Source organism: Vulpes lagopus, chromosome 24 (genome assembly GCF_018345385.1).
Source record: "Vulpes lagopus strain Blue_001 chromosome 24, ASM1834538v1, whole genome shotgun sequence".
Taxonomy (NCBI): domain Eukaryota; kingdom Metazoa; phylum Chordata; class Mammalia; order Carnivora; family Canidae; genus Vulpes; species Vulpes lagopus.
In genome coordinates this window covers 58,355,227-58,374,007 of record NC_054847.1, presented here as the reverse complement: position 1 = coordinate 58,374,007, position 18,781 = coordinate 58,355,227, and the positions used below count along the sequence as shown (strand labels likewise).

At 55.1% G+C, this 18,781-nt stretch overlaps 1 protein-coding gene across 1 annotated transcript in view; it reads right to left on the bottom strand.

Annotated features, from left to right (window-relative positions):
- Positions 1 to 18,781, bottom strand: part of KCNG2 (potassium voltage-gated channel modifier subfamily G member 2) — a 60,596-nt gene that overhangs the window by 28,855 nt on the left and 12,960 nt on the right. Inside the window, exons 2-3 of the mRNA XM_041739408.1 lie at positions 11,316 to 11,672; positions 6,883 to 6,982 (exon numbers count right to left, since the gene is read on the bottom strand). Coding sequence (XP_041595342.1) covers positions 6,883 to 6,913 — 31 coding nt within the window. The 5' untranslated portion in view covers positions 6,914 to 6,982; positions 11,316 to 11,672. The remainder of the gene's footprint in view (positions 1 to 6,882; positions 6,983 to 11,315; positions 11,673 to 18,781) is intronic.

The following is an 18,781-nucleotide window of genomic DNA, read 5'->3' as shown; positions in this document are numbered from 1 at the left end:
CCAGGCCTGATGGATCCCGCACCCCCGGGCTGTCCATGTGAGCCTCTTGACATCGCCACTGCCGCTGGGGAATCTGCCACATGTATGGCGACCCCGATGCTGGTGATGGGAGAGCCTGGCGGCTGCCATGACCACCACAGATCCACAGGCCCCCTGGCTGTGCCCGCGGCCTGCATGAGTATCTGTCCCCGAAGAGCCCAGGCCCAGGGAGCGGGCGGCTAGCGAGGACACCTGGGAGCCAAGAGGGGACTCCGGCCCACCAGAGGGCAGGGCAGTGTCACCCATGCCCGTAACACCTCCTGCGCTTAGTAGGTGCTCAGGGAGAAAAGTCTGGGTTTTGAATAAAGGAATGAAGGCTAAGGTGGACAAGGAGGTGCTCTGGGGGCCCCCGGGGGTTTCCCACCTACAGATGTGTGACAACAGAATGAGATCACCCGGGGTCACAGAGGATCTGGGCAAATGTAACAAAGACATTTATCATCATGAACAGACATCACCCTGAACCTCTGGACATGCTCGCGTGGGGACACTCGCTTATGTGGAGGCTGCCTCCCTGGGGGGGCTGGTGCCCTGGAGGTTTGAGGGCTGTAAGCAGATGCAGGCCCCGCCAGGGCTTTGTGCAGTTGCTCCAGGGACGCGTCTTCCTTCAGCAGAGATGGCTTGGGCAGGTTTCCAGACCCAGGCTTCCTCCTGCGGCCCAGAGTGCCCCCCCTCCCCGGGGATGGGTGCACTGCCTGCCGTTGGCTGGGTGCTGCCCCTTGCCCACGGGGCACAGAAAGCACGGCAGTGACTCATAGCGATGTCTGAGGTGCCAAGGATGAGACCCGCTTATGCTTAAAGCATCCGCGCAAGGGAAGTCACTGTCACACCAGGTGTCCACGCAGAAGCCGGTGGAGGGCGAGGCCCCAAGCTGCACGGGTGGCGACCTGGCGAGGATGAAGCACAGAGCAGTGTGTGCTCTGCTCAGCAGCCACTCCTGTCTTCACACAACAGATGATGAGCACAACAGTGAAAGCCTTGGCAGTTGTTCCCATCACGGCTTTGGTTCTGGTATCTTCACGGAGCAGACCCCCTCCTGGCTTTTCAACGGCAGCTGCCAAGGCCATGAGCACCTGTTCATGGGGCGAGGACCCTGGCCCTTTCCCACGGCCATCTCCTTGTCCCGGCCTGTCAGGTCTTCCCCGGGTGCAGTCTGCTTGGGGTGGAAACCTTTAACCTCCGAGATGACCTGTGTTCACAAGAGCAGATGCCCAGGACCACAGGGACATGGTCTCCACGAGAGACGCCCCCTCTAGCAGCCGGCTCGTGCAGGGCTGTGAGGGCGCAGGGCCCCTGACGCGAGAGCTCACAGCCTAACGTACCCTTCATTCGAGATTCCCACTGTCCTGCGACATAAGCGTCATGTGAGTGATGATGAAGATCACCCACCAGTTAAAACAAGAGCCAGAAGGAAATAATTCCAAATAAAACATGACTCTTAGAAGATTCTCATAGTTTTAAAAATTGGTACTTATTGGGATCATTCCTATAATTCCTTTCTGATTTTTTAAAAAGGTTTTATTTATTTATTAGAGAGAGCGAGCAAGTGCAGGTGCAGGGGGCACAGCCGGGAGAGAGGGAGAAGCAGACTCTCCGCTGAGCAGGGGGCCTGACGTGGGAGGAGGGGGCACCACTCGATCCCAGGACCCGGAGGTCATGACTAGACCCCAACCGGCTGGGCGTCCTGCCTCAAAGATTTTTTAAAATTACAGTGTAAATGTTGAGCTTGCAGAGATCTCGTGTATCCTTCCCTGGCTGCCAGGCCCTTGCATCTGCGGCCCAGCCTCCCTGCAGGTGGGGACGTCACACGTCCCCACAGTCAGACGTCAACCCTGGGCAGGGGTGGGGGCAAGGCTCATCTCCCCAACACCCCCCATGATCCCCGGCAACTGCTAAGCTGCCTTCTGTGTCCTCTGGTCAAACCTGGGACTGCTGGGGAGCCTGTGACTCCGTCTCAGGGTTGGAGACAATGCTTAAATAAGTAAATAGATGAGCTGAGAACCCTGCACCCAGGAGGGCAGAGAGGTGGGCTGGTGGGCAGCCCCCAGGACCAGAGCCGCCTGGCTTCTCGACACGGTGATGGCTCGGGGCTGGGGGAGGCCACAGTCTGGGTCCCCACCCCCAAGGTGAGGGATATGGGGTTATTTCCAGGATTTCATTATTTTGAACAAAGCTGCTATAAACGTTTCCAGAAAGGATTATTTTCCCTTCTGGGTGAAGTGGCCGGTGGAGCAAAAGTTTTCACTTTGATAAAGTCCAATGTATCATTTCTTACTGCCTCTGCTTTGGTGCTGAGAATGAGACGCCGAGTCCAACAGCCCGAAGATCTTCTACTTTCCCTTAAAGGTCACAGGGCTCACATTTTGCGTGCAGCTCCGGGATCTGACCTGAGTTACTCGTTGTAGGCGGGAATGCGGGTGGAGGCTCCGTCCCGTGGCCTGCGCGCTGCTCCAGCCTCACGGGTTAAGCACTACCTTTCCTTCACTGGGTCATTCTGAGCCTTTTTCAAACACCACCCCGGGGGCATCCGCAGCAGGTTTGGGTTCAGGGCGTGATCCCCCCCCCCCGCCCCTCCCACTTATGTGCGCTCTCTCAAATCTATCTTCAAGAAAGACAAAAATGGAAACCGAGTTGGGCAGTTGGTGTCCCGTGGGCTCTGTGTCCCATCCACGGAGTGGCTAGCATCTGTTCCGCGCCTACACGGCCGGGCTCCAACCTCCTGTTCCTTCCAACAGCTTCATGGACTCGAGGTGCCTTGCCCATCTGTGTACATTCCAGAATACATTTCTCCTTAGTTACAAAAAGCTCCCTGGGTTTTCAGAGGACCTGTGCTGACCTCAGAGCTGGTTCAGCCGGCCAGCAGCTCGCCAGTCCCACTGGAGCCTCATGCAGTGTGCACACTCAGTGCTGCTGGTCTCTGAGATGTGACTGTCAGCAGGGGTGGCGTCCCTCCGTGTCCTGGCCCCGGTCTGCTCTCATCCACTCCATCAAGTACAATTTGCAGCCAACTTCCTGTTGACTGATGTTTGCTCCACTATTTTGCAGCCCTTGGTTGTCAACCTGCTGAGGTCATACAGTGAAGGGGATTTCTTGTCAGCAATAATGGTGACATGTCGGGTCATGTTTTTCCATCCATTCTGTCTCCGTTCTGTCAATCTCTCTGCCTTTTAATTGGTATTTGTTTTCTTTATACCGTTTATGCTTTATTTTATTTATTTTATTTTTTTTACCATTTATGCTTTGAAAAATTATTGAAGTGGTCTTTTTTTTTTTTTTAAATTAAGAAGCTCTAGGGACACCTGTGTGGCTCAGTGGTTGAGCGTCAGCCTTCGGCTCAGGGCATGACCCTGGGTCCCAGATCTATTTCCTGGCGGCTCCTCAGGGGTCAGCCTCGCAGACCCAGATGCTTTTATCCATCCTCCTCATTGGCGCTTGAATCCATCCACTGAGTTTTTCACATCATTTATCGTATTTCCATTTCCTTCTTCTTCACATCTTCTCTTCTTTCCTTGAGACTCCGTTCCTTTGTTGAGACTGTTTTCTTGTCTGCATCAAGTGTGTTCGTAATTACTCATTGAAGTGTTTCTAAAAGGCTGCTTATGTAGTTCTAATGTGTGTGTCAACTCAACATTGGTGTCTACTGACTGTCTTTTGTTTGGTTTGAGATCTTCCTGGTTGGTGGTATGACGACTGATTTTCCAATGAAAGCTGGGAATCTTGGGCATTATGTACAGGACTGTGGCTCGAATAGAAGCCTTCTGTTGTAGCCACTCAGAACACATTCCACATAGCGCATCTGACTGTACAGCTCAACATCCTCTGTTGTCACTGAAGCCATCACAGGCGCATCCCTCCCACGTGAGCCGCATCACAGAAAGGGCCGTTTCCTGATGGGAGGCAGGCAGAGTGCAGGGGGAGAGCCAGTGCTGTGTGATGGGATGCGGGACGTGCTCTGGTGGGAACAGCCACATGCAGGAGGGTCTGGTGCTGAGCATGGAAGTGTAATGACTCAGTTTATTGTAAAACACGAGGAAATAGAGGCCCGTGAGTCTGCAGACATGTAGATTAAAGAGACGTGCAGAGGAGGGAAATCAATGTTTGCCCCCCCACCCCCTACCGGGGACTGCGCCTGCCCTGCGCTGGCTCCCCTGTCATTGTGACAGGGATGTGGCTCTACAGGGAGTACATGTGGGGTTCAGTCCTGAATACAGCCCACCGCTTAGCATGGCCGTGCTGACCCCATGGGCCTTGAATGTGACACAATGTGCAGTGGCTGACACCACCAACAGTCTCCTGGCTCTGCCCTTAGGACACCCGGTAATCAGACCCACAGCCCCACATCCCTGTGTCCAGGCAGTAGGGAAATTAGGAAAACACAACACAGAAAGGCCACTCTGCAGAACAACTGGATGCTTCATAGAGTCAAAGACGTGGGAGGAATGTTCTAGAATCAAGAGTCAAAGAGATAGAGACATAGTAGCCAATGAACTGTATAAACCCAATTAATCTTATCCAAAAATTCTACACAAGACAGTTTTGGGACAATTGGGGAAATCTGTATTCAGATGTGACATGCTCATTGCCGTCAGTTTTCCTCAGTGTTATGTGGTATTGTCACAGACAGGGGCAACCTTCTTCTGTAAGCCAACCCCAGATGGATACTGTTCCACGTATGTATGAGCACATGCACCCATTCCTGTACGTACACACACAAACATATAGGCAACCAGGTCCCCGTGTACCATGCGTTCAAGTTTTGTTTACATGTGATCTTATTCACTTAAAAAAAGCAGGAGAGAAACAGCAAGAAAACAAAAACAAAAACAAAAACAAAAAACGAAAAAACTCTTTACCAACAAAACATGACTCTCGTGATCTTACTTTCTGTGTTGGGCATTCGTGCTCTTGATCATCTGCTGTGGGTCCCAAGGGCGTTTCTCCCCGGCCCGCTCCATCTAACATTACAGCCGCCTCTGCGGCCCCAGGATGGAGGTGCAGTGTGGCCCCGGCTGAGGACTCAGCTGTGCTGTGCGTGATGTGCCCTGTCAGATTCCTATGCACAGGTCTGGGCCAGACGGGACAGCTGAGTCTACACTGATCTGCCCACCTTCATTGGTTGTGCTCTCTGGCCTGCTCAGCCTTCACCCATCAGTGGACTGTCCCTAAATCTGCTGTGCCCCTAAACGTGTGCCCCTAAATCTGCTGTGGCGGCTTTGGTTCATAGCTCCTGCCTCCTCACTCCCCAAACCACAAGATGTGTCAGAGGAAAATGGTGAGAAGCACACGAGAAACTCCCAGCGGTGCCGACGGTCACATCAAAGTGCAGTGAGAGGGTAGCCCCAGTGGCTCAGCGGTTTAATGCTGCCTTCCGCCCAGGGCAGCTGGGATCCTGGAGTCCCAGGATCGAGTCCCACATCCAGCTCCCTGCATGGAGCCTGCTTCTCCCTCTGCCTGTGTCTCTGCCTCTCAATCTCTCTCTCTCTCTCCCCCACTGTCTCTTGTGAATTAATGAATAAAATCTTAAAACAAAACAAAACAAAACAAAACAAAAAAACAAAAAAAAACAAAGTGCAGCAAGAGGTCAGGCTACACGCCACAAACCCTGAGCTGGCCGTGGAGCCGGAGAAACACGGAGGCAGCAGGACAGTCACACACCATCCTCCATTACCGGTTCTTAAGGAAATTAGGCTTCTACCCTCCCCGATGGGGAGTGGATGCACTAGCGGTGGGAACACGGATGAGGGGACCAGCTGGATGCCACGTTCTGGCTCATGGCCCCGCCTGTGCCCGGGGGTCAGAGTGGGCACACGGTGGGCCTGAAGAGGACGGATGCCAGAGTGCATGAAGCTCCCGCTCGCCCAGGGCTGTGTCCCTGGACTCCTGCTGCCAAGCAGGCACCCCAGACCGAGTCAGGGGACACCTGTGGGTCTCGGCCTCATGCATGTGCATCTGGGGCCCATTGCCCGAATCCTGTGGGGTCAGGGTGCGGGTAGCAAACCCAGGGCTGAAAGACATGATGTCTAGCTCTCCTCCAGGTAAGAGTGGACATGGAGGGACCGGTGGTGTTTGGAGAACAGTGCAGTGGGGAGAGGGAGGAGGGAAGGAGCAGCAAAGACTTAAGAAGGGGGAGGCTCAGGCTGGTGTGGGAGGGGGTGCAGAGGAGGGACCCAGGGGGGCAGAGGACAGAGGGGAGGGAGGGGATGGAGGAAATGAGGGGAGGGAGGGTCCGAAGGGCAGGGGAAGGGGGGCACAGGAGGGAGGGGAAGGAGAGCCTGGGGGGCAGATGTGGGAGGCAGCTGGGGACTCTCTCTACACGTGGTGGGCGCCTGGACCCCCACAGCCTTCAGTGTGGGATCCTGGGCTGGACCCCAAACAGTGTGGCTCTCACTCCGGCTCCGGCTCCACAGGGTTTGCTGCTCTGCTCCACGGATGGATGGGCAGACATGGATACAGACAGAGGGAGGAGGGAGGGAGGGTGAGGTGGGCTGCAGCCTCAGGGCTCACAGAACAAAGGCCAGGGCGGGCGGACCCCAGGTCATTGCTTTGCAGCTCTCCCTGAGGCTCTTGAGGTCAAACTGAGGGAGCACCTGGGGTCCCCTACTGGCGTCAGGGGTGCAAGGCAGCTGTCCTGCAGCCCCAGCATCCGAGCGGCCCTGTTTGTGGCCTGGGTCCTGCCCAGGTCCTGCCTCTAGGCCCACTGTTCTGCTCACTCCTCTTTTCAGCTCCAGGAAATCGGGGTGTTAGCAGCATCACATAATCAGCACTGTCTCGGGGACTGGTTTCATTTACCCACTCAGCCTCTGGTCCTCTGAGGGGGACGCTGTGGGAAGACCTGCTCCTTACCCCAGGCAGGTGTCCCTGCACGCTGGCCCATCTAGGTGGCCGTCCACTGGGGCGCCGTCCCATCCTGTCCTGTCACGTCTCTGCCAGCGTGTGCAGATCCCTGAAATAGGTCAAATCCTTGTCTTATTACTTTTTAATTTTTGTTTAAAGGATTTATGCAACTAATTTGACAGAGAGTGAGCCAGTGGGGGAGGTGCGGAGGGGGGGACATGGACCCCCCCACTGAGCTGGGAGCCCGATGTGACCCTTGAACCCACAACCTGGAGACCACGACCTGACTAAAAACCAAGAGTGGGATGTTTCATGGCTTGAGCCCTGGGCACCCCTGGACCTTGGCTGGGCGGTGATGTGTTAGAGGATGTGAGGACACAGCACGTTTTCAGTGTCTGATCTTGTCATGGTGGATCAGCTGGGGGTCCCTGGACGCTGTGAGCTCTACCCTGTCACCTGGGCCACCACCCCCCAGTTACAGACCTTGTCCTTCCAGGGGCACGTTAGGATTTATCCCATCTGCTTACCACCTACACCACGATGGCTGTTGTACATCCTCCCCCCAAGACCACTCTCCCATCTACCCTGGGAACTGCCCTGTCCCCCTGCTTTGCCCCTTCTTCTCCCCGTCTCCTGTCTGCTCAGGTTGCACACTATGTGATGTGAGAAGCATTGCCTCCAGGCTCCAGCACAGGCCCCCATCCTCCTGGGCCCTGGCCCCGTCCCTCTGGGGCTCCTGCTAGTCAGCCCCACACGGCCCCCAGCATGGCGTCCACTCCCTCTCCCCCTGGATGGGGGTCTCCACCACCTGGCCCCGCACCTGTCCTGTCCCGTGAACCCAGAGCCATCTCCTCCCCTCCCTTCCCCGAGAACCAGCCCAGGAGTCACTGTGCCGCCCACCTGCTCGGCCTGCCTCAGTCTCCCGGGCGGGGTGGGGCAGATCCCAGGTGTGCCCCTGGCCCCTCCAGGCTGGTGTAGAGATGGCCTGGCCCCAGTCCACGGCCCCGTGAGAGTCTGCGATCTGAGCACACGTCCTGGTGTGGACGCAGCACCCGCCTGTGTTTAGAGGAGCCTGTTCCAGGCAGTCGAGGTGCTCGTGCCCCAAGGTAAAGGGTCATAGTTGGTACACTGTTTGCAGACGGACTGTCAACCCCACTCGTCTGTGAGGCAGCTGTTTATACCCGCGTTTCTGCTGGTGGAGCCCAGAGAAGAGACTCTGAGGCAGTGGGTGCTGAGCAGGGGGCAGCTGGGCGGCGCATCCCGCTGGGTCTGGGCCCCAGGTTCGAGGAAGCGGCATCCTACGCGGTGGCTCACACCCCTGGGGGCTGAGTCTTTCCTCCTAGCATTTCCCAAGTCCACTCCGAGCAGCTATCACCTGTGATGGACTGTGGGACACGGGGCCCGGCCCTGGGGGACCCTCCATGACACACGGACCCCAGGGCACGAGGTCCTCGGGGGCTTCTTCCCTGCCCATCAGTTTCCAGCCTGTAATGGTGACACACATGACCCACATTTAAAAAAAGGTCTTTGGGGCCTCTGGGTGGCTCTGCAGTGGAGCATCTGCCCTCGGCTCAGGGCGTGATCCCAGGTCCTGGGATCGAGTCCTGCATCAGGCTCCCTGCTTTATGGAGGATTCTCCGTCTCCCTCTGCCCTCCCGCACCCCACCACCCATTTGCACAAGTGCTCTCTCTCTCTCTAAAATAAATAGTAAAATAAAATAAAATAAAATGTTTAAAAAAAAACAAAAAAGTGCTTTTATGGCCTAAATAATTTCCAAGATGGACAAGTCTGGGAGCTGCTGCCCCTGAACCCCTGCCTGTCATGGAGGGAGCCCTCGCTGGGCCAGGACTGAGCTGCCACGGCTCTGGCACAGCCAGGCCCTTGAAGCCGAACACGCAGCGGGAGTGGACAGGGGCTTGTTTGAAATCCTCAGGCAAAAAAACAAACAAACAAAAAAAAAAAAATGAAATCCTCAGGCAGTTTAGCAGGTCCCCTGCCCCAACGCCTGCCCATCAGTGTCCCCGGCACCCAAGAGGGAGGAGGGCTGCTGTCACCTCAGATGCCAGGCTCCTCCAAGCTCCAGCTCCGGCTCTGGGGTTCCCTGCTGTGCTGTAGGTCAGGGGCCCTGGGCTGGAGCTCAGGGCCTGAGACCCCTGTGGTGTCCCCAGGAGATTGGTGGGGCCCCTTCGCATGCCATGGAGAGTGCACAGGGAACAGTGAGCAAAGTTTCCAGGTAATTGAATTTTACTTTTCAATCATGACAATTCTTATTTAGTCATTTCCTTTTCAGATCAATGTTGTAAGACAAGCAATTAATTAATCATTGCCATGCCTGTGGGACAGCATGGAACACACATCACTTAACTTTCTGAGAGGAACTGCACACACTGCGGTCACCAGGCCAAGGTGCCAAGAGCACGGCCATGGGGGCGGGGCTGGCGGGGGCCTCCTTTCCTGACCCTCGCTTCCTCACAGGGGTTCGGCACCCCCAGGATGCCAGGTGCTGCCCGCTCTCTGTAGAAGCAAGTCTTCACGTGAAGTTTGGAGTGACAATGTCCACGTGAAGGGCTTAGGGTGCAAACCTGCCCTGTGCAGGTTTGGGGACCACACTGTCGGCCTCGCCCCAACCTTCCTGCAGGCTCATCCCCCAGCAGCCGAGGGGCACGTCTCAGTGCTCCGAGCCATGGCCTGCAGCCTCTGCCTCAGGGCTTTTCCTCTGCGGCTTGTTGAGGACTCCCTATTCACCCCGCGCAGGGATGCCAGGGACGTGACCCCGCAGAGCAGCAGGTTACACAACTGCATGGACCTACACTGGCCTTTTGTATGGGCTCCTCTTCCTGGGGCAGATGCGTAAGGAGACTTCTGGAAGGAAAGGCTTCCATGGTGGGCAGCACACGGGTGGGCAGGGCATTTGTCGTCTCTGCTCTCTCCACTATGGTTTTCAATCCTGCTTTGGTTTTTTGTTTGTATTGTTTGTTTTAACATTTTATGTATTTATTCATGAGAGACACAGAGAGAGGCAGAGACGCAGGCAGAGGAAGAAGCAGGCTCCCCACAGGGAGCCCAATGTGGGACTCGATCCCAGGACCCTGGGAGCATGCCCTGAGCTAAAGGCAGACACTCAACCACTGAGCCAACCAGGCATCCCTACTTTTGACTTTCTTCTTTTTCAAACAGAGGACCCAGCAACGTTAGCAGCCGGGAAAGGAAGGAAACCATCTGATCTTTGGGGGAGTCCCATCCTGTGGTTCTTTATATGGTGAGACAGAAGCCCTTGACTGTGGCACTGTGACTGGCCTTTGTGTGAAGCCTGCACCAGCCTTTCACCCCCAAGGACTTGCTGCAAGTTGGCATCAGTGGGCATCGGGCAGCAGGTGGCTCCTCAGTCACGGAGCCCCTGCAGTTCTCAGGCAAGGAAGCTGCTTTCCACGGGGCTGGGGGGGGGGGGGGTAGTTCCCTCGGCAACAGCACAGAGCTGTTCTCTTGTAACTACACATCAGCCGGTTCGGAACCTGAGGTGGGCAACATGCTGTAACATGTCGCTGTGAACACACTGATGCTAGGATGACCTAGGAGGATGATCTTTCCTGTCACTCGAGCTTCTTTATCGCCCCCTTTTTAAGCCACGTGATTATATTCAAGAAATTAACTTTTGAAATGGAAGAGAAAAACTATGAGACAGTTGGCAGTGTTCCATGCAAATAAATCTGGAAACACAGAGGAAATGCGTAGTTTTCTCAGGAAACACAGTCTATCAAGGTGGATCCCATGAGAGTCAGAGATGTAAACACACCAATGTCCCTTGAAGAAACAAGGAAGATGTAAAAGAACCACTGCATGGAAGGTGCCAAGGCCAGACCCAAGAGACCAGACAGTCCCAACATGCAATGAAGTGTCCCAGGGCCTCTGCATCCCTCTCATGAAGCAGGAAACACTGATATTTAAACCCAACACAATTACTGCAAAGAAAGAAAACTACAGCCCAATATCACTTACAAAATCAGTGCAAAAAAATCTAAGCAAATATTATTAAACAGGAAGAACTCAATGTGACTTTTAAAAATACTAGAAAAAGTAGCATTCATTCCAGAAACGCAAGTCAGGGTCAACAGCAGGAAATCCCCTGATGTTGTACACGACAGAAATAGTCCTAGGGGGTAGACAGTCACGATCATCTCCATGGATGTTGGGAAGCACCTGACGCTCAAGAAGTTGAGGAATAGCTCACAGGCAATGCACCACCCATTAGGGCCCAAACCCGGAGTCTTGTCCAGTGGAGACACATGGAGGGCACCCACCAGGACAGGGAGTGGGGGACACACAACCTGCTGGCACCCAGCACCATCCCCGGGGACCCACCCATGCAGTAAACCTGTCTCTGCTTGCTGAGCAGGTGACCGTGCACTTGGAAAATCTCAGGGACTTATGGTAAAACACTTACATGTTGGAGGAAAGAGCTGAGCAGAGTGGCAGCCGGCAAGGTGGAAAGCTTCCTCCACATGAACAAGGGCCAGCGGACGCGGTGGTTGAGAGGTGTTTTCACAACAGCAACGAGCGGGGACTACACGTGCAGGAATGTGTTCCCCGGGGAAGCACTCCAGAATCACGAGGGTAGAACGGAGCGCACGGGGTGCACGCTCCCCTCTCGCCAAGGACAGCACAGCATTTAGCCCGAAGGTTTTCCTCCCGAGGTTGATCCATACGTTCAATTCGATCCCAGTAAAAAACAGAGCAAGCCATTCTACAGAGTTAGTCCTGCGACACGAGACGCCAAAGGTGCGAGAATAGCCAGGAGCCCCTGGAAAGGAAAGCTGGCAGGTGAAGAACTCTCAGGCCTGAGGGACAAAGGACCAAACCACACCGAGAAGTGGGGTGAAACCGTGAAGAGGCCACTCCACGGGGACAGCAACGGCTCTCAGACTCAAGGACCTTTTAGCTCAGCCTGAAGCAGGGGAACTGGGGCCACCAACACCCGGACATCGTTTCTCACCCATGAGACTTGGGAGCCTGGGGACATGCGGCCGCAGCACTGGCCAGCTGTGGGGACTGTGGCTCGCCCCAGGGCTGGAGTGCGGGTGGGCGCCAGCCGGGAGGGGGACCCACGAGAAGTGCCCGGGGCCGCTCGCCGCAGATCATGGGGACCGGCCTCGTGACGGGGGGACCAAACGCTGGACGACTGAGGCAGGTCCACTCAGCTGCAGGGGATGAGGAAGGTCAGCTTGGCCTGGTGCACAGGGTAGACCTCCTGGGTGGACCGTGGGGACCGTGCCAGCAGTAAAGGCAGATCCAGCATGACACACTTGGTGTGTAAGAAGCACACATGCATCTGTCTGCTGATGCAGGGGGAACTGAGGACGGGTGAGCCTGAGGAGGAGGAGGGAGGATGGGCCACCATGGGGCAGAGGGCATGGGCCCCTCTGAGCACCTTCCTGTCCTGCCAGAACTCCTGGGAGCCTGGCGGTCTCCATGTTGCCCTCACATCCTGCAGAATCAGTGCAACTCCGCCTCACATGGTCCCAGGGAGGCTGAGGGCCTGGGTGGTCATGCTCCTGCGGCCAAGCAGCCCCCACCCCACGGACATCTGGACATGCAGGGAGGGCTGCAGGCCTGCGGGGGGCTGTGGGAACCTGAGGGGGCCCGGGGCACAGATGCTTATGGGCAATGACACTCCTTGCCTGGGTCACGAGTCATCGTCACCTAGGATGTGACCCAATGGCAGCTGGGTGAGGAAGCTCTGAGCTAATCCTGCTGCATTTCTCTAAATCGTTTTTTTTTTTTTTAAATAGATTTTATTTATTCATGAGAGACACACAGAGAGGCAGAGATGTAGGCAGAGGGAGAAGAAGGCTCCATATAGGGAGCCCAATGCAGGATTCCATTCCAGGACTCCAGGATCACACCCCAGGGCGAAGGCAGGAACTAAACTGCTGAGCCACCAGGGATCCCTATTTCTCTAAATCTAAAATACTTCAAACAGAGAAGTTTTTTAAATCTTTTCCTGCTTCAACCCTGGGCACCGGGATGAGACAAGCCTTGCATCTGGATTTGACAAGTTTTTTTTTTTTTTTTAAAGATTTTATTTATTTATTCATGAGAGACACATGGATAGAGAGGCAGAGACCAGGCAGAAGGAGAAGCAGGCTCCATGCAGGGAGCCGGACGTGGGACTCCATCCCGGGTCTCCAGGATCATGCCCTGGGCTGAAGGCGGAGCTAAACCGCTAAGCCACCCAGGCTGCCCTGGATTTGACAAGTTTTACTGAAAGTGTCACACTCTCCCCCAAATATCAGTGCCGCGATTTCCCTGAAGACAAAGCCTACCAGGATGTTCAGCCCGCCTCTAGGATGACTCATCAAAATCGTAACAGCGTTTTTTCCAGAAATAGAAAAAAAAAAACCTATTCTAAAATTCACATGGAACACCAGGGACTCTGAATTGCAAAAACAATCTTGAAAAGAATGACACAGTTGAGGTCTTATGCTCCCCAATTTAAAAACATATGAAAACGTACAGTAACCACTGTACTACTGTAACCACTGTAGTGTAGTGGTTATTACTACAGTAACCACTGTAACCACTGTCAAAGTGTGATCCTGGCTCACAGACCAGCGCATCCCCACCTATCGATTTAACAGAAGTCTGGAAATAAATCCTCACATCTATGGCCAGTGGGAGTTACTTATTTATTCAGATACTTTATTTATTTATTTGAGGGGAGAACATGCACACAAGTGGGGGGAAAAGGGGTAGGGAGATACAGACCCCTCACTGATCAGGGAGCCTGACAAAGGACTTGATCTGGGGAACCTGGGGTCACGACCTGAGCCGAAAGCAAACACTCCTCCACCTGAGCCCCCGGGTGCCCCATGGTCAGTTGATTTTAAGCAAGGTGCCAAGACCACTCAATGTGGAAAAAACCAGCCTTGTCAACAAACACTTTGGGGAAACTGACATCCATGTGCAAATGCGTGAACATGAACCCCTTCCTCACACCACATATAAAACTTAACTCAAAGTAGATCAGTAATTTAACTTCAAGAACTAAAACTATAAAACTTTTATTTATTTTTTAAAGATTTATTTATTTTTATTTATTTATGATAGACCTATATAGAGAGAGGCAGAGACACAGGAGGAGGGAGAAGCAGGCTCCATGCCGGGAGCTCAACGCGGGACTTGATCCCGGGACTCCAGGATCGCGCCCTGGGCCAAAGGCAGGCGCTAAACTGCTGAGCCACCCAGGGATCCCCTAAAACTTTTAGAAACAACATAGTGTCAGAATTTTCCAGCGTTGAGTTTGGCAATGGTTTCTTATCTATGACAGGGACGCACAGGCAACAAAAGGAAAATCAGATCAAAGACCTTTGCGCAATTAAAGGCATGTCGACAGCGAGCCCATGGAGTGGAGGAAACACTTTCACGTCATGGATTTAGTAAGGACTTGATATTGGGAGAATGTAAAAGCTCCTATAGCTCAACAAGAAGACCACCGGTTCAAAAATGGGCAAACAACTGGAATAGACATTTCTCCAGAGAAGACACACATATGGCCAATAAATACCCGGAAAGGCGCTCGATGGCATCAGCTACTGGGGAAATGTAAATCACAACCGCCGGAGACCCCACTTCTCAACAGCTGGGATGGCTGAATCAGAAAGATAAACAACCAGAGGCATAGGTGAGGCCCTGGAGGAACCTGCACCCTGGGTGCCTTGTGAGGTGTAAGTGGTTGCAGCCGCCGTGAAGATAGTCTAACGGATCCTCAAAAAATTAAACAGAAGTAATGTGCAACCAAGCAACTCTACCCCTAGGCGAACACACATGGCCTCCACCAGGTGTTCACGAAGCATCATTCACGGCACGTCATTCATAGCATGCCGTTCACGGCAGCCAATGGTGTCTGTTTCTGACCGGACACACCGATGTTTGGGAGCATCTACCCTGGCCAGGTGGGCCCTGCGCTGCAAGGGGCTGGACCGTGTGTCCTCAGTGACCCAGCAGCCCGGCCAGACCTGGGGTCCATGGCCTCATGGCCACCAAGGGGCTCCTCTCAGTGGCAGGGCTGCCAGAGACTCATCTCTGGCCAATTGCGGAGTGGCTTGCCCTGAACGCCCCATGTGCCCTGAGCTCTGCCTGCAAGGAGGTGCCTTCCAGACACTTCCGCCGGGAGAAGCGTCTCTGCCTTGGGTTGGAGCTGTTCCAAGTGACGGGGCTGGTGCTTGCGTCCATGTCTCCTGGCGTCAGGCCATCTACCTGCTCCTGAAAGCACAGGGCACCCTCCATGGCACCATCAGGACCCTGGATGAGACACCTTCCTACGGCTCTAGATCATTTGTGTGTCAGTTGCTGTGATTTTCAGCAGAAAACAAAAGTTTTGAAAGAAATGCTGTTTCCCATCAGCAGCAGGAAGTTTGTTTCTCCCTTCTCTTCCATCTATAGCTGCTACGGGTAAGAATGAGTTACATAGGGCCAACTTCCTGCTCCTGCAAAGTCACTCCCCCCCTCCCCCCCTTCAGCAGGTCAGGCGTGGGGCCCACGGGGTCCATGAGTGCCACCCCTTTACCCATGACACCCAAGACCCTCCTGGAGAGTGTTTGTGCCAGGTACATGTTCTCATCCAGGAGCTTGTCCTTGGGTGGCCCAGGGGCACTAGGGACAAGGAGCCCAGTGGACGGTGTCCCAATGGGGGTCCTCATGTCACTGGACCTGGGGAGATGCCACTGGACTGGGGGGGGTTGGAGGGATCTCTGTCTGTGGTTGTAAAGCCCCGAGGACCTCATGGCAGAAGCATCATGAGGGAGGCTAGGAGCATGTGGGGAGGGGCCCCGGACCCCACAAGGCCCCGACCACTGTAAACAGAAAAGTATTCCATGTACATAGCACAATAAAGAGTGAAATAGATAGGATTACACCTGAGCAAGGAGGTAAGTCTTCTTCCCTACAAAGGCTGCAGGAACTAGGAAGCATACCCTGCATTCGTGGAGTGGAGACTTATGGTACCAGGTCATCTACACCCATAGAATGACCTGGACTCAACGCCCCCTGTCCAAGTCCCAACAATATGTGCTTGCCGACACAGAAAATCCACCTCCGAGTTCACATGAGGTCTCCAAGCAGCCAAAACAATCTTGAGAAGGAACAAAGTTGGAGATCTCGCACTTCCTGATTTCACACTGCAAACGGGGGGTGGTCCTGGCATCAAGGCAGATGTACGGGCCCTAGGGATGGAGCGGGGGCCGAGATCTGTACACCACATGTGGTCACACAATTGTCTGCAGGGTACCAAGGTGACTCTATGGAGCTGGGGAGCCAGACATCCATGCGCAGAATGAACGGCTTAGACCAGTAAGATACTGCAGGTGAGGGAATTACCTCGAAATGCATCAAAGACGTGAATGTGAGAGCCAACACTGTAGAACCCAGGGTACATCGTCACGGCGCTGGACTGGTAATGAGCTCTTGGATATGACACCAGACGAGTAAGGAACAGAGGAGAAGAGAGGTTACATGTACTTTTTTTTTTTTATTAAAGATTTATTTATTTATTTATTCAGAGAGAGAGCGAGAGAGGCAGAGACACAGGCAGAGGGAGAAGCGGGCTCCATGCAGGGAGCCCGATGTGGGACTCGATCCTGGGTCTCCAGAATCACACCCCGGGCTGCAGGCGGCGCTAAACCGCTGCGCCACCGGGGCTGCCCCAGGTTACGTGTACTTGATCAAACACCAGCCTCCGCAGAGTGAAGAACTCGCAGATCAGACTGGAGGCAGGGAATGTTCAACACCTAGAATGCTGCACAAGCCCGGGGAATCCGCAGTGACACAGAAGTCTTAGAATGGGCAAAGCGTGTGAACGGGAGATTTCCCCAAGGAAGACACAGGGATAGCTAGCACGTGCGACGGGACGCTGTGATGGCCCCAAGCCCTGGAGAGACAGACATCGGAATCAAAGACACGGCTTCATATGCTTTAGGATGGTTTTGAAATAAAACAAATAAACAAACAGCCGCAGGAAGCCCCTCAGGTGTTGGCGGGGGAAACTGGGAGCCTGGGGTGCTGGGAATATGATGTGATACGGGTACCACGGACACGACATGGGGGTGTCTCAAAACATTAAGACCCGAACTGCCATCGGAGCCCACAGCTAACCCACATCCGGGTTCTTATCCACAAGAACCCAGATATTTGGCCACCCATGTTCATAGAAGCATCATTCACAGCAGCGGACATGGTGCTTCCAAGAGGAGGCAACGGCCAGGAAGCAGCTGCCAGGGCTGGGGATGGGGTGGCAGGTGTGCATGGACTGGATTGGGAGCAGGGGCCCAGTGGGAAGGCAGAGAGTGGCCCAGAGGGGGCCACGGGGGGCCTGAGTGTGCTCCTATTCCTGCATTGGATGCTTACTGACCTCATAGTCTGCGTGTTTTACAGTAAAACCCTCTCCAGAGCCATGTCATCGCTTCTGATCTCATCGCTGACTACCGTACGGACCACGGGGATCATGTCCAACGGAGCATGCTGGATTCCTCCCAGGGCCTGGCCCGGTGCGGCTTGCTTCCCCTCGCCGGTGGCAGTGCGCATGGCGGCCCTCACGGGGCTCGGCGCTTGGCTGGGAGGTCCGGGTCTCAGGCTGCCCGCTCACAGTTCCCAGGACACACGGCACGGCCCACGCTCATATGGGCACTGCAGGACAGGCCTGGGGGTCCAGTCCCCGTCCCTCTCTTCTGTGCCTCCCGGGTCCTCGTGCAGAGGTCACCTCGGGGTCCCCAAGGCTCCAGAACCTCCGCATGGTGGCAGAGCTCAGCCTGCACCAGTCCTGCTCCGACACGGCAACCCCCGGCCCGTGGCTCCCAATGCTCACGGCCCACACAGCTCATGGGTGACAAGCTCACAGCAACCGCACTGTTCGGATGCCTCAGGATTCTCGCAGTTCCCCGCCGCTCAGGGGTTTCCTGTGGCTGCCAGTGGAGGAGGGGGGCTCACCACAGTCCCTCCGGCTCCTCTGAGGCTCTGGATACCCGAGTTTGCCGCCTCTGTGCTGGGCCCTGGCCCTGCACATCCCCCCTGCCCTCCCCCGCCTCTACCAGTGACAGGGAGCTCTCACTCTGGGAAGTGCACCATCCTGTTTGTGGCCTCAGGTCCCTCTTGCAGGGTGGCTGCCACCCACCACCTGGGGACCCCCACAGCCCTGGGGTGGGGTCCAGGATGAGAACTGAGGGAGTGCAGGAACGGCGGTAGGGCAGAGGGACCGGCAGAGGGTGTGGGCGGACGATGGGCAAGGACACAGGACAGGACATCCTGGGAAGCTCATGTGCCCCCTGACGTGACCACCCAGCACCTGCTGACCACGCGAGCCTGTGACAGCCATGTGACAGCTGTGTGACAGCTGCAGGGGACAATGTGGTGTGAAGGGGTCAAGGGGCCGCAACACCACCTGCCCATGCCTGGGCATTTGCTGCAAATCCTGTAGGAGTGCAACCATCAGTCTGTGCTCCTTCCTGTCCCCAGGCTGGGCTGCCCCGCCCCTTCCTCCCCTGTGGGGAGGTCAGCAAGGGCTCCCCAGCTTCCCCTGTGGGGCTGTGAGGACCTCTGCAGGGGGATCAGTTTAGCACCCATGACAAAGAGCTGAAGACACAATCTTCAACCACAACCACTTGTAGTAATAGCCTTGCGTTCAATTTGAAACAGGTCCTTTATCCACATTCGGAAAATAACCAATGGGTTGAAATAACTCAAATGTCTCATTCCCACACCATCCACATGGTGTTAATGGCCCGCATGGCCACTGACCTCGGGGGGGGGGCGGGCAGAGAGGGGGACCCCAGAACTGCAGATGGCACGTCAGGTGCACAGCCCCCATGTGTCCAGGGCCCCGGAGCTGACGGCTGAGCAGGACACTCGCTGCCACCCGAG